At 34.1% G+C, this 14,965-nt stretch overlaps 1 protein-coding gene across 1 annotated transcript in view; it reads left to right on the plus strand.

Annotated features, from left to right (window-relative positions):
* The first annotated feature begins 8,884 nt into the window (after positions 1 to 8,884).
* Positions 8,885 to 14,965, plus strand: part of RBMS1 (RNA binding motif single stranded interacting protein 1) — a 240,379-nt gene continuing 234,298 nt past the window's right edge. Inside the window, exon 1 of the mRNA XM_023499239.2 lies at positions 8,885 to 9,405. Within this exon, the coding sequence (XP_023355007.1) occupies positions 9,331 to 9,405 (75 nt within the window). The 5' untranslated portion in view covers positions 8,885 to 9,330. The remainder of the gene's footprint in view (positions 9,406 to 14,965) is intronic.

Below are 14,965 nucleotides of genomic sequence, written 5' to 3' on the forward strand. Positions count from 1 at the left end.
GCCCAACTGGGTAAACATACTCAAAATTTTTCATACACAATAAAGTCAAAGAGGATGGAATAAAATGGACTTTTAAGGACAACTATATTTCTCTCTAGACTTAAAACAGCCTAACTATTATAAGATATTACACTTGACAAATAAAAATAACTTTCTTTAATAATTCTCTCATTAATTTTAATTCAATTATAGATGATATTATATATGATATTTGATAAAGATGTTCAGTATTGTCAAGGAGGATGTCTTATGTATTTCAAATGGAAGAGTGACTCCCTAGAGAATAGGAGTATTGATCTATATTCTATGAAATTTTAAAAATATTTTGATAAAAAATTCCATTTTAATGTAATTTGTTTCCTTTACAATACTATTTATTTTATGTTTTTAAAAACAATATTCTGAAAATGAGTTCGTGGGCTTCAGCAGACTGTCAAAGGGGTCCTTGATGCAAAATGGGTCAAGAGCCTTTGCTATGTAAGGTCAGATCCTTCAAATGCTTCTATTCTAAGTTGTTATTCTATTGCTTGCATCAATCCCTAGAACATAACAGAACTTCCTTCAAAGGAGCCATGATTATTCAAAATCAGTCAATTAATAAGGTTTATTAAGTATCTAATCTGTGCTAGGAATTGTAAAAAGGGACACAGATACAAAGAATGAAATTATTTCTACTCTCAAGGAACTTACCTTTTTTCTTATTTTTAATTTATGAAAGAAATAAATATAAGTCTTTCTGTAATAGAATAAAATTTTTAAAAAGATGATGGTAAATAAAACTGCAAATCTATTATGTGCAAATTGCTATTCATTTAAAATATATAATAAAGTTATCATGTATTTATCTTTTTTTTCCTTCCCTCTCTTTCCTACCCTAGAAATGGTTACCATTAGACCCAAATATGTACATACATGTAAAATCATTTTATACATAATTCTGTTTATTGGTTCTTTCTCTGGATGCGATAACAGCTTCCTTCGTAGGTTCTTTGTAGTTAATTTGGGTATTTATAATAATCAAGATCACTTAGTCACTTAAAGTTGTTTTTAAAACAATATTATTGTTATTGTACACAATGTTCTATTGGTTCTGCTCATTTTCTGCATTCCCCAATTAATAAATGGTCATAGAATGTGAATAGGCAGTTTTGGAATTTCCCTTCTAATCAGGAAGAGATGATTATGTGTATGTATGTATGTATGTATGCATGCAAGATATATGTATGTGTACATATACATATGTGTTGTATATACATACATGTATAATATAAACATAATCAGAACAGGTTAAATATGATGTAATTAGAGTGGAAAGTCACTAGCAGTTAGCAACAACCCAATGACATTCAAAAAAAGAAAACTTTCTAAGAAATTCTGCATTTAAATGTGACATACAGTTGAATGACTGGTCTTTTTATATGTGTACATATTTGGGAGAAGTACTCTAGATGGACAATGAATTAGACCTAGAATTGAGTAAAAATACATTGGTGAACTTATGCTATAACTTTATGATCCCCAGTGCAAAGGCCCATTTAAAAAAAAAAAAAAGTGCTCCTAGAGATACTCTATGTTTGAGAATCTTAAAAAAAAAAAAATCTATAACTTTCAAGGAATCAAAACTTATCCAAAGTGCAATGAAGCTTCATTTTCGGCAAAAGTAGATTTTAGCATCTCTGTATGATTATTGTACAAGAAGAGGAATAGGAAGCTGAATACTTTGTGCAACTCTGCCTTATTTAATTCCAAGTCATGCACAAGTCAATACATTATTCTGTGATGTCAGTTTTCTTCAAAAACAAAGGACAAACAACTCTACTCTTTTATGTCCCTTAGCCTTGAGCTCTGATCCAATTTTTCCTACCTCTTTTTGTTTCTGTTCCATACTCAAACTAGACTTGATTCAATGAGCGTAATGTCTTTAGTTTGTATTAAATAGCCTGAAACAAAATGTTCTCTACAATCAAGTCAATAATTATTCATTACATGCCTACTATGTGTCAGGCATTGTGCTGATGGCTAGTGATTCAAAGAAAGGCAACAAACAAAAAACAACACCCCCAACAATTCTTGCTCTCAAGGAGATCATATTCTTATGGGGAGACAATATATAAACAACTATGTATAAACACACATATAATACATAAATCTACATTTGATCAGTTGTAGGTAACCCACAAAGAAAAGATCTGAGTATTGAGAGAAAAGGAGAAAGGCTTCCTATAGAAGGTGGTATTTTAGCTGGAACTTGAAGAAAGCCAGGATATAGGAATGAGAAGGAAAAGAATTACAGGTGTATGGGATGTTGTTTAGTCATTTTCAGTTATCTCATTTGATCTCATTTCTCAAATGGACTTACATAAATTTGATACTGACACAATTTGGCATTTCCTTCTCCAGCTCATTTATCTGTAGATAAGGAAACTGAGGCAAATAGTTCAATGACTTGCCCAGAGTAACACAGTTAATAAATGTCTGAAGTTTGAATTGAATTTACAAATGAGTCTTCCTGACCATGGCTACACCATTCTATCCATTACACTACCTCACTGCTAGGAATGGAGAATAGCCCATCAAAATGCACAGAGTTGAGAGATGGAATATTCTGTTTCAAGGAATAGGAATGAGCTCATTGTACTATATCATAAAGTTCATGGGAGCATAATGAGAATGGAAAGGAAAGAAGAGGTTGGGTTATAAAGGACTTTAAAAGTCAAACAGAGGAATTTCTATTTGACGCTGGATGTTATAGGGAACAACTAAAGTTCATTTAAATGGGATGGGAAGGATTGAATTTAGTACAGTCAATCTGATGTGATGAAATTCTGGTCGAGGGTGACAGAAAAGGCACAGGAGAAATGGACATGTTACGTGTTACAATGAGACATGTTACAATGATAACATTGATAGGACTTGTTGACACTGGATACGGAGTCAAGGTGAGAGAAAATGAGGAGTAGAGGATAAACTATAGGAATAGTTTGTAAGTCTAGAAGATTTGGAGGATGACATGCTATCTACTAAAATAGCAAAGTTAGAGTGGATCCCCATCAATTGAGGAATGGCTGAATAAGTACTCATACGATGGAATATTATTATTCTAAAAAAAATGATCAGCAGGATGATTTCACAAAGGCCTGGAGGAACTTGCATGAACTGATGCTAAGTGAAGTGAGAAGAAACAAGAGAACATTGTACACAGCAACAAGATTATGCAATGATCAATTCTGATAGATAAGGCTCTTTTCATCAATAAGGTGATGCAAACTAATTCCAATGGTCTTGAGATAAAGAGAACCATCTGTATCAAGAAAGATGATTATAGGGATTGAATGTGGATCATAATATAGTATTTGCACCTTTTTGTTGTTATTTGCTTGCTTTTTGTTTTCTTTCTCATTTTTTTCCTTTTTGATCTGATTTTTCTTATGCAGCATGATAAATGTGGAAATAAATTTAGAAGAATTGCACATATTTAACCTATATTGGATTATTTATTGTCTAGGAGAGGGGATGAAGGGAAAGGAGGGAGAAAAAAATTAAAATACAAGGTTTTGCAAGGATGAATTTTCAAAACTATTTTGTATATATTTTGAAAAAAGAAAGATATTATTAAAAAATAAATAGCAAAGTAAAGAAGAGAGGAGGGGAAAAGATAATGAATTCAGCTTTGGATATATTGGGTTTGAGTTGTGTGTGGGACAGTTAGTTGGAGTTGATCAGCAGGCTATTTGAAAATGAAGGTCAGGAAACAAGTTAGAGCTTGAAAATTAAATCTAAGAATCATTGGCATAGAGATAATAATAGAGTTCACTATAGCTTATGAAATCACCAAGTAAAATAGGAAATAGGAAATAATCTAAAAGGTATATAGGACAGGACCATGAGGGACTGCTTAGGTGTGTGTGTGACCTGTATATAGAATCAGCAAAGATAGACAGACAGAGAAGCAACAGTTTGACAGGTAGTCTAAGAACTAGAAAACTGTAGTGTTGCAAAAACCTTAAGAGAAAAGAATTTCAGAGTAGAAGATAATCAACAGTGCTAAAGATTATAGAAAAGTTGAGAAGGGTGAGAATTGAGAAAAGCCATCAGATTGTGCATGTAAGAGATGATTCCTACCTTTGGAGAGGGCATTTTAATTCTTTGAACATCCAAGTCATGTGCATCTCAAAAGATGGATTATAGATTACATACAAGTTTATAAAACCATAGGAACCATCGCAATATCTCTGATTCAGTGTTCCACCCAACCTAGCATTCTTTTGCAAATAATAAAATATACCCATAGAGGTAGTCTACTCAAATGTCAACCTGTATATTTCATAAGAAAACTTTCATGAGTTCCCTGTGGAAAATAAGCTAAAAATATACAACAAATTTTAAATTCTTTTATCATTTTTCAGTTTTGTCTGTGAAATGGAGTTGAGTTTTCTTCAATGAGGTAATCAGCCAGGTAAGAATTGCCTAAAAACATGATGGTCTGTACGTGTCAATTGTATACAAGCTTTTCCTAGTAACCAATATTTATATGATACTCATAAATTGGTTTAGATTCTTTTTGCAGTCATTAATATTTCTTCTCACTATCATCTCTTGAGATTGTGTGTTCTGTGAGTTTATTATATATTGTACAAAGTTTACTTTTTTTTGGTTTGTTATATATTTTACTCACTTAAATTTCAAACAGTGTCACATCATCTTACTATTTGGCTATTTAGAGAACATGCTATGGTTCTAATGCGCCATTTAAACATTTTCATTCTAGTCTTTCATTTTTTAAATCATTTACCTTTCTAAGATAAAAAAAATCTTAATTTTTAAAATAAATCTGCAAACAGAAGACCTTGGGATTATTTCAGTTATCTTTCTCTGGATCTTTTTAGTGGCATTGTAACTTTCTCAGTATGCTGTGACCAAAACTGCATCGTAGAATTCCTGATGCAAAATGCATCCCTGTTTTACATAGAAATGCCCATTTTTCTCTTGGTCCTTCAGGATATGTAGTATAATGGTCTTCTCCACATGGAACAATATCCATCTATTCGAGATCATACCCAATAAATTAGATCTCTCCCCCCCTCTCTCTTTCCCTTTCTCTGTTTGTCTCTCTCCCTTCCTCCCTTTCTCCCTTTCCCACCCTTCTCTCCCCTCCCTCCTATCCCTCCTTCACCTCCTATTTCTCCCTCCATCCTATCTTTTCCTTTCTCTCTTTCTCCCTCCTCTCCCTTCCTCTCTCCCTTCCTCCTTCCCTCCCTCCATTCATCCCTCCTTCTTTCTCCATACATACAACATATAGAAACTTGTTTTAACATGATTTGTCTATAAGTAATATCGCTTAGAACAAGTATTGTAAGTAAAAATACATTATTAAATTGTTAATCAAGGGGGGGGGCTTGATAATATTTCATTAGTCATTTTAGTTCATTTGAGGAATTTTCAAGTATTCATCGCTTCAGCTAATCTATTACAGATGAGAAAGAATTTTATCTTCTAAACAATGGGGAGGCATAGAGAGTTTTTGAATGGTGAAGTAAAATATTTGAAAGAATACTTTAACAATATTAATATTAGTATGCAATATGGATAGCTGGAAGAGAAACTGGAAGGGAGTTTTGTTTGAAGATTATTTTATACTCTAAATGTGAGACAATAGAGAACATCACACAATCTAGGCAGTTCTTAATTGCATTTTATAAATGGATATGTGCATCTATTACTTGTTTTTAAAGACAAAACTCTAAATAGCAACATACTCTTAATTTTTAAATTTATTTAGCTTCTTTCTCACAAATAATATTTTAGTCAAAAAATCAAAGATTCAGAATCAGAAGTGAATTTTGGTTGCCATCTATCTAGTTCGATTCCCTAATTTTACAAATAAGGACATTGAGGACAAGAAAGGTTCAGGGATTTGTCCAAGGTGACATGTTAGGATCTAACAGGGAAAAAATTTGAAGTCAACCTCCAAAACCAATAACTTTTTCATTGCATCAAACTGAAGGATTCTTAATGAAATCTGAATGAAAATGATGTTACTGACCTACAACCAGTAAAGCATAAGCTTTTGAACTATTTTTTTCCAGTAGTTGTGATAAATTTGCACTGAACCAACCAGATTTTAAGCCTTACACACACACACAAACACATATACACTCTACTCCTTGAAATCAAGGGCAAACATTTGCAAGGCAGTTAGCCAGAGGTTTACAAAAATCAATAAATGCAGCCAGCCTATATTTTGAAGAAATTCAAGGATGAAAAAAAAAGGATTAAAATAACTGTCTAAAATATGTAATCTCTTTTTATTAAAAATTAACATTATGTTCAACTGATGGATTGCAAATGCATTCTGTATTCATAAGAAAATCTTCAAAAGACTTGGGTAGTATACAAAACTATGAGTATTGCTTCCTAATTGAGAAAATTGGTTTAGATAATAACAAAGGACATAATCACTAAAGTAATAAACAAAAAAGAATTCAATGACAAAAAGAAAACATAGTTTCTGCAAGAGGAAACCATATCTAACCAATTTGTTAGAGCTCTCTGATGAAGTTAATAAGTACACAGCTGAAAGAGAAATTAGAGGATGCCATCTAGTTAGAATTTCAAGCTTTTAACAAAAAAACTTTTATCTTGGTTGAGAATGAGGGATATCTTTTATTATGAATAAACAACTTGCTTAAAGATTAAGAGAGGAAAAGTGAAAATACATAACAGTAATATCAGCACATTTTAAAATTTATAAGGCAATTTTGTCGCAATTACCCTCTAAAGATCATAATGCTATTATCTTTTTTTTTTTTTTTTTTTTTTTTTACAGATGAGTTAATTAAAGCTTTAAAAAGTGAGCTTGTCCATGGAATTTGTTAAAAGTGTAAAGAAGTATTTTTAAAAATATTATTCTATGTCTTTTGGTGCAGGCAATTTAATGAAATCACTACATTTGTAGATAACAGATGTACATATTTCTTCAATGAAAATCAACAAAATTCATGACTACTGGAAGAACTTACAAGCCTAAAAGAATGGGACAAAAAAAGTGCCAAGTGAGTTTTGATGTGATGAAATACAAAACAATACTTTGAAAAAAAATTTAAATACATACTCTATATGCATGTATATATGCACATATATGGATGGATATATATATATATATATATATGGATGTACACAGTTTTATGTAGAGATAGGATAACATTTCCTGTTTTGTTTTCAAAACATTTTTCTGGGCAAATGTCTACTATTCTCCAAATGTCTACTATTCTCTTGGTCCTTTTAGATACAGTAGTGTACTAAAATGATCCACCTGGAACAATATGCACATATATATGGGTATAGGTATGTTCTATCATGTTACAGTTAACATAGTTTGATTCCCTCACATATCCATATCCATAAACTGTATTATCAAAAGGTTCAATGGTAAGCCTATATTTTTCCTTGTGTTTTGGAAGGATACAATTTATACTGGTAATAGTTTATCATTTAATTTTTCAAAATAGCTCATTAAATATTTCAATTACATGTTCTATATAAACACATAAAGTTTGCCATTGCCCATCAAATTTGATTTGACTTAGATTTAGTTGTGGTCTTCTAAATTGACCCATGTCCTCCTTTAATAGCAAGTGACTTTTTCTTTATATTTTTACATACAAACAAAGCAACCTACACTGTTTTCTCCCTAAAATATTTGTAGATTTTGGTACACTTTTTTATTTAGAGAAAGATTTAAAAGTTTTCTTTCAGCATACAGCTTCAGGGATCAATTTATTCCATTCAATTACATCTAGTTACATACCAAACTGAACCACTGCAGGTTCAGGACTGTCTAGGGCTGTGACAGTTGGGAGAGGGTAAGCAGCGAGGTGGGGAGACAGAGAAATTGATTTTATTTGGCATTAGAAAACATTGCAAAATCATGTCAGAGAGTCTTTCAAAATCGTTTTTAAAATATTCTAGATTAAGGGAGTTTCCCTTCTCCTGAGTGGGAGTTGACAGACTGTCTGCCAGCATAGAAAGATGTGGAGAAAAATTGGCGTCTATATTGTGTCCTCCAATAATACTTTTCTCTGTATATTATCTTTCTTACGGAAAATCAAGGAGGTGCTCTCTCTCTCTCTCTCTCTCTCTCTCTCTGTGTGTGTGTGTGTGTGTGTGTGTGTGTGAGAGAGAGAGAGAGAGAGAGAGAGAGAGAGAGAGAGTGAGAGAAACAATGTGTGAGCTTTACCTCCTTGTGAAGTATGAAGTAGAAATCATTGCATCGCACTTAAAACTGGGAAAACTGAAGGACACTACTAACCCTTCCAAGGTCATCCTGTGATCCTCAGATAGAGCAAATCAGTGGCAAGGCCTGGAATAAAAGAAACCCAGGGACATTGGCTTCAGGTCCCAGTCTTAAACACTAAACATTTCCTCTCCTTGTTAAGATTTTTTTTTTTTTTTTAATTTTACTGGAGGGTAAAAAGTCTAAGAAAAATGTTTCCTTTAAAGGATGAAATAAAACTAATGAAAGCGTTTAAGGTACTCACTCCACAATTAGTAACCTATGTCCAAAAAATAAGGGGAGGGAACCTCCTTTCTGACACAAAGAAACCTTTTTTTTTTTTTTTTTGCCCAGCTTCTAGGTTCATTCTCCTCCTTCCTCCTCTCCCCCCATGCCCTCCACTCCCTTTGTAGGTAAGGACTGATTAAAAATAAAAAACACTAAACAAAAACTCAAGCCCATACCTCAAGCCCATTCTGGGCTTGGACAGTGACTAAGTCCCGCCCCTTCCCCTTCCCCACGCGTCTGCACTCACCAGTCTTGCTCCCCCCTCTCCTCCTCCCCCCCCCCCCAGATGCTGCCTGGCACCGAGCGCAGCTGCCGCCGCCGCCGCAGCAGCAGCAGCAGCAGCAACCCCAGCAGCAGTCCCTGCAGCAGCCGCAGCACTTTACACTTTTATCGATCGCTTTTCCAGTCCTGCTCCAGTGCAGTCCGCCTGGAGTGGAAAGTGGCCAGCGCTTCTTGCTCTGGCCTCCAAACAATCCGAGGAGACTAGGAAGGAAACTCCTTGGGAGAGTCCGGTCCCAGGTGCCCTTTGGGTTCTGCAGTGTCTTCTCTCTTTTCTTGGGTGGGGAAGGAGGACGAAGAGGAGGTTTGGTCTGGGATTAGAAGGTGGAGCAGAGGCAGAGGTGGCGGCAGCAGCAGCAGCAGCAGCAGCCTCAGCCGCAACAGCAGCCGCAGCCGCAACCGCGCCAGGAAGGGAGAGAGAGAGAAGAGACCTAGACTTGGAAACCCCAAAGTGTCCCCGTCCCTGCACCGCAGGACACATTTCCAGCTTCATGGGCAAAGTGTGGAAACAACAGATGTACCCTCAGTACACCACCTACTACTACCCCCAGTATCTCCAGGCGAAGGTAAATGGGAAAGAGGTGGAGAGTTGGAGCGGGTGCCAAGAGCTGGGTGGGGATGGGGTCTTGGCTCAGAGGGGAGCGGGTAGTTTCCTGGGGATCTGGTGTCTTAGGGTGGGGTGGCGGGAGCGGGGGAGGGGGGGCGGAGGCACGGAGCGCACTGCGCGCTCTGCTGTTCTACTGTTGTAGTTGACTGGATGTTGCTAACTATAGCCCAGGCTGGGATTGAGCGCGTAGGGCTTCTTAGAGAAGAGAGTGCAAAGATCGGGTTTCTGAAAGGAATCGGGAGAGAGAGAGACCAGACAGGAAAGAGCCCACAGCCCCTTCCTTCCTCTGAAGAGGGGAGGGGTTGTAGGAAGGACTGCGGAGCTCCCTCGGTTGTGATCTAGGTGGGCCTTTGCTATCTAGGACCTTATCCTCGTTTCGGTTTCTCTCACTACCCACACTCTTTTGGGAGAACTAGTTTTTCTCCTCCTCCTGAGTCATGCGCCACCCCCCATCTCTGAACTGCCCCGTTCCTCAATCACTTCTGGCAGGTCTGTTTAGAACTGTGCCTTTCTCTCTTCTGCTTCCTCTCTTACCTTCGAACCCTCCCCTTCACCTCTGATCTTTGTGTGGTTATGGCACATCACCCGGTTACTGATTTCTTCTTTTATGTTCGAGTTTTGGGTAGAGAAGTGACCAAAGTTCATTCAGCACTTATTGATGCCCCCCTTACATGTGCCCTGTTACTTTTGCAAAGGAAGGGGCTATAAACACATTTCTATTCAGGGAAGTAATTTCACCATTTATAATTTTAAACGTTAATTTTTACTAGCCATCTTTGTTAAAAGTTAAAGAAATTTTTTAATGTTTATTTGAAATGATCTTTGACAAGACTGAACTATAGACGTTCTTTGACTATAAAAATTTTATTTTCTAGGGACCATGGGCAATTTTGTTCTTTGGAATATTGTGGTTTGTGAGAAGTTGAATTCTCTCTCGTCATTTAAAATAATTGTATTTGATCCAAAAATAATGTTGACCTCAGGTCTTTAGCATCATCATTGTGCAAAAGGGCAAATGCAAAAGGGATGCACCAGGAGTTTTCAGTATTTCTCCTTACAATTCAGAATATAACAAATAGAATCAGGTATGTGTACAGTGTGGGGACGTTAATTTGGAGGTTATACTTGGACTCCAGCCATGAGAGAACATACTTTTGGTCCAAAAAGAAGAGGATCCCCTTGGCCAGTTTGATAAGCTTCCTTTCAATCTAGGTGTGGTCCATGGTAACAAGGAGCCTTAGCACATAGAGTATTTGACCATGTCAAACTATAACTGTAAAAACTGAAGAAATAGAGGATTACCTGCTGTCCTACTCTGACACCATCACTACCCCTCAAAAAAAAAAAAAAGCCCATTTTAGCCGCAGTAGCCAGAAAACATCAAGATGGCAGCAGTTTTTGTATCCATCATTAATTTCCCCTCAGATTTACATTAATATTTTTTCAGGGATTTGAGATGCCAATATGAGTGATAGAGGTGTTGTAAATATGAGTTGTTTAAAGAAATATTATGAAGTAATCAATGCTTTGCCTTTTAGATATCATATATGTTTAATGCACCTGTTTAAATTATGCAGCATAAGGTGCCTGAAGAATAGTCTTTTGTACTATTCTACACTTAATTGTATGAATAATAAATAAATACACTCAGGTGAAGAAAGGAGGGGAAATACTTTTCAACAGGAACATTTACCTTAGTGATTTTTATGTACCATTAGTAAGTTGGAAACCAAGTACATAACATTTAATATAGCTAATGCGATGCCACTTGGCTTTTTTGCTCTGTAAATAATTGAAGAGGGAGGCAAACTGTAAGAGCCTGCTCTGGTAATTAGGGTTGGATCCACAGAAAGCTTTAAGGGCCATTTTCTGAAAGTGTGCTTCCTGCATAAAGCATTTAATATTGATTTGTGTTACAGTAAATGACATTTTCAAAACATATCTTGCTGTTTCTGCTAAGAATCCTGAAATGCCATTACTCTGTATCTCTTTGTTTTAACAGAATGGCATATATGCCACTTGACCTATTTATAATATGGTATTAAAATTTGGGAGTTTAAATCCAATTTTTAAAATTTTAACAATAGAAATTTCCTTAAGACAAGGAATCCTCTTGAACAATATGTACAAGAACTAAAGATAATTTAGGTAATCGAAGTCTGGATAATATAAGCAAATTTGGCTCCAAACATCTGGCCAGAAGATATAAAAGAATAATATTGTAAGAAAAAAATCTTATTTTGGCCTGTAGTTAGCTTAAAAACAAAATGGTACCTGATCTAAAAGTTAACATATTTTAATTAAGGGATCAGTGGTCTATGCACAATAACAATCTTATCTGTCTTTTTTCACCTTTCTGAAATGTAGGGTTGAAAACCTCACTCTGTTTAAATACAGTGACATGTTTGCAAATCAGACTTGTTTTGAAACTAAATCAGAAACAGAAATAGGATGGTTGTTAATAAGTTATGTTTAACTTAAACATGGTGCTTACGAAATGTATGTGATATTCTTGAACCGGAAGGTGTTAAAAAGAATAAAGATACTAAGTGTCAACCTAGCATCTGATAATGTTTCATTATTACATATATAAATCCATTGAACATATATGTATCCATGTGTATGTGTGTATATAATATTTTTATCTGAAGCCAGGGTTGTTCATGTCTTTACACACACACACACACACACACACACACACACACACAATTTTATCCTTGGTTTCAATTCCTTGTTCTGGAAAAGAAATGAGGAAAATCAGAAAAGTGTTCAACTACGCTTTGTGATACCAGAACTCCATATAAACACATTCTTTTATTCTCATTAACAGGATTCTGTTTTGCAATTGTGATGCACTTAAAACTGAAATATATTATAATGAAAAAATTTAATGCTAGTCAGCACTGATGTGTACTTCAAGAATATACATCACTTTCAAATAAAGTGTTAAGTATGCAAAGTGAGTTCTCTCTGAACCTAAGTTCAGAAATAGAATAATAGTAAATGACTGTTAGTTGTGATAAATATAGAATCACATTAATAAAGGGTAATAGGGTAAAACAATTTTTCTAAAATCATTTTGCATATCTGAGATAAAAGCTTTGCAGTAATATTTTATAGTATTCCTTGACTCTTACCATTAGTCAAATGAATATCATGTAAAATGTGAGATTAAGCATTTCTTTACCAATTAGTAGTAAAGGTCTAATGCCTAAGATTTTCAAATTAACAATATAGTGGAATACTATATTTTTAGGAAAAATGCAACTTTATTACTACATTGTATAATATTAGTAATAACTATACTTAGAACTCTTTAGATTTTTAACTAACCTAATTCCTAAGCAAAAGCAAAGAGAGAGCTGAGAGAAAGAATGAAGAGATATGGGGAATCACACTCATGTTACCATGTTACTTCAGAAGTTTTTTTTTTTTTTTAATTGATGTAACTTTTTGTCATACTTGGCAAATTCAGATACTATTAGCCTTAAATTTAAATACAATGACTCAATAACATATCAGATAATAATGTGAGATTACATGCATCAGTGTATTAAAAATATTAAAGCATTTAGTCACTGATGTACTGATCTGAGTGGATAATATATAAGAATCTATCATAACTTGTAAATTACAATTTATTTAATGGGCTACTTTAGAACTTTATGTCAGATGAAGTATTTTTTTTTGAAGTCAGAGATCCTCATTTTCTTCACTGTTTCTTAAAACTAGAGGAAACCTGTGTTTTTTATATAACTTCATAATCACTGAATTTATCTGAGTCAAATATGGAAGAACCAAAATGACAATTTGTATTATAGTTGAATTAGTTAATCTTTCCAATTAGTTTTTTTTAATAAGCCAAAGAGTTTTTCATATCATTTTAATATAATACTATCTTATATGAGATTCTTAGCAAATTTCTCCTCACTATCACTGACCATAGTCCTAACATTGTTGTTCTAAGTTTTTCTTCAGTAGATACAGGTACCTAGGTCAGTGCTACTCTGAGAAGAGTAGGACAAAACAAATGTTTATGCAGTATCTACTATAAACTAATCCAGCAGTTGATAGATATATTTTTTAAAACATATAAGTCCAAAAATTCATTCTCATGACCCAAAGAATATTTAATCACAAAGTTCTGAAGGTAAAAGGACAATTAATCTGTGTACTACATTGTTTGCTATTATGAGGAAAACATATAGCGAGCCTCAAGATGTTTGTTATGGGAGGATTGGTAAAGCTTCATTTATGGTATGAAAAAGTGCTCTGGCACAGTGTTTTTGAAGATGGTGAGTAACAGAAAAATTTTGTAGTATTGTTGGGTCTTGGGTAGAAGGAGATTATCAAGCATGATGAACTGGTGACAAATTCTTTTTGTTGAAAATCTCCATTTTCTAATTTTTTTATTTAGATTTTAGATTTAGAAATTAGGAAAAACATTGCTATTCTGCAGTGATACAGTATAAACAAAAGAGAATTTGAGCTCTTTAGATAAAAGACATAATATAGAGGATGGTTAATGTCAAAACTTGTGTTGCATGTTTTTTCATACTTGTAATCGATTTTATATTTTTTTTTTCCTTCTAATGGATGTGGAAGGAAGGAGAGGAGAGAATTTGTAATTTAAAATAAAATAAAATTGAAATAAAATATTTTCTGCCTCATACATAGTAGGTACTTAACAAATATTTTTGGCTTGAATTCTTTCTCAAGAATTAACATCCAATAAAAAGGGAGTCCTCCAAAGGTGAATGAGTTTAAATATAAACTGGATTAGCCATGTTCCTGGATGGACTAAGCAAGCATGCAACCCATCAGAAAACATTTAATCATAAGTAATATGACTTATTTATTTATTTAATAAGCCCAAAGAGTTTTTCATATCATTTTAATATCATAATACTATCTTGTATGAGATTCTTAGCAAATTTCTCCTCATTATCACTGACCATAGTCCTAACATTCTTGTTGCAAGTTTTTCTTCAGTAGATATAGGTACCTAGGTCAGTGCTACCTGGTAACAGTGAAGTAATACAGAAAGAAAAAAGCTGATCCCTGCCCTCAAGTGCAATATAATCTATTTGGGAGTAAAGAAATAACAAGAGTGTTTTGCAAAACACCCTATGAAAGGAAAGTGTAGTAGGAACTCGAAGAACATGTACAGAAATGATATCAAAACTTAAATGGAATTATCAAACTGCAGCACTTTTTTTAAAGCTCTAAGAACAGCTATATTGACACTAAATAATAGAAACAGAAAAAAATTGGGATTTATAATAGCTAATAAAGTTTTAAAAATTGAGTGAGTTAAGTTAGATATAAATATTTTACCATCTTTTCTTTTTACTTGCAAAGGTCACTTGATGCAAATATGAAAATTGAACAATTGAAATGCCAAAATTCCCTTATATCTCATATTGTATGAACATTTAAAGATTTTTCATGTTTAATAATTACCTAGTTTCATGTTATTAATTGGCTAATTAGGGTCATGAATCTATGAAAATGTAATC

The sequence above is a fragment of the Sarcophilus harrisii genome, chromosome 3 (genome assembly GCF_902635505.1).
Source record: "Sarcophilus harrisii chromosome 3, mSarHar1.11, whole genome shotgun sequence".
Taxonomy (NCBI): domain Eukaryota; kingdom Metazoa; phylum Chordata; class Mammalia; order Dasyuromorphia; family Dasyuridae; genus Sarcophilus; species Sarcophilus harrisii.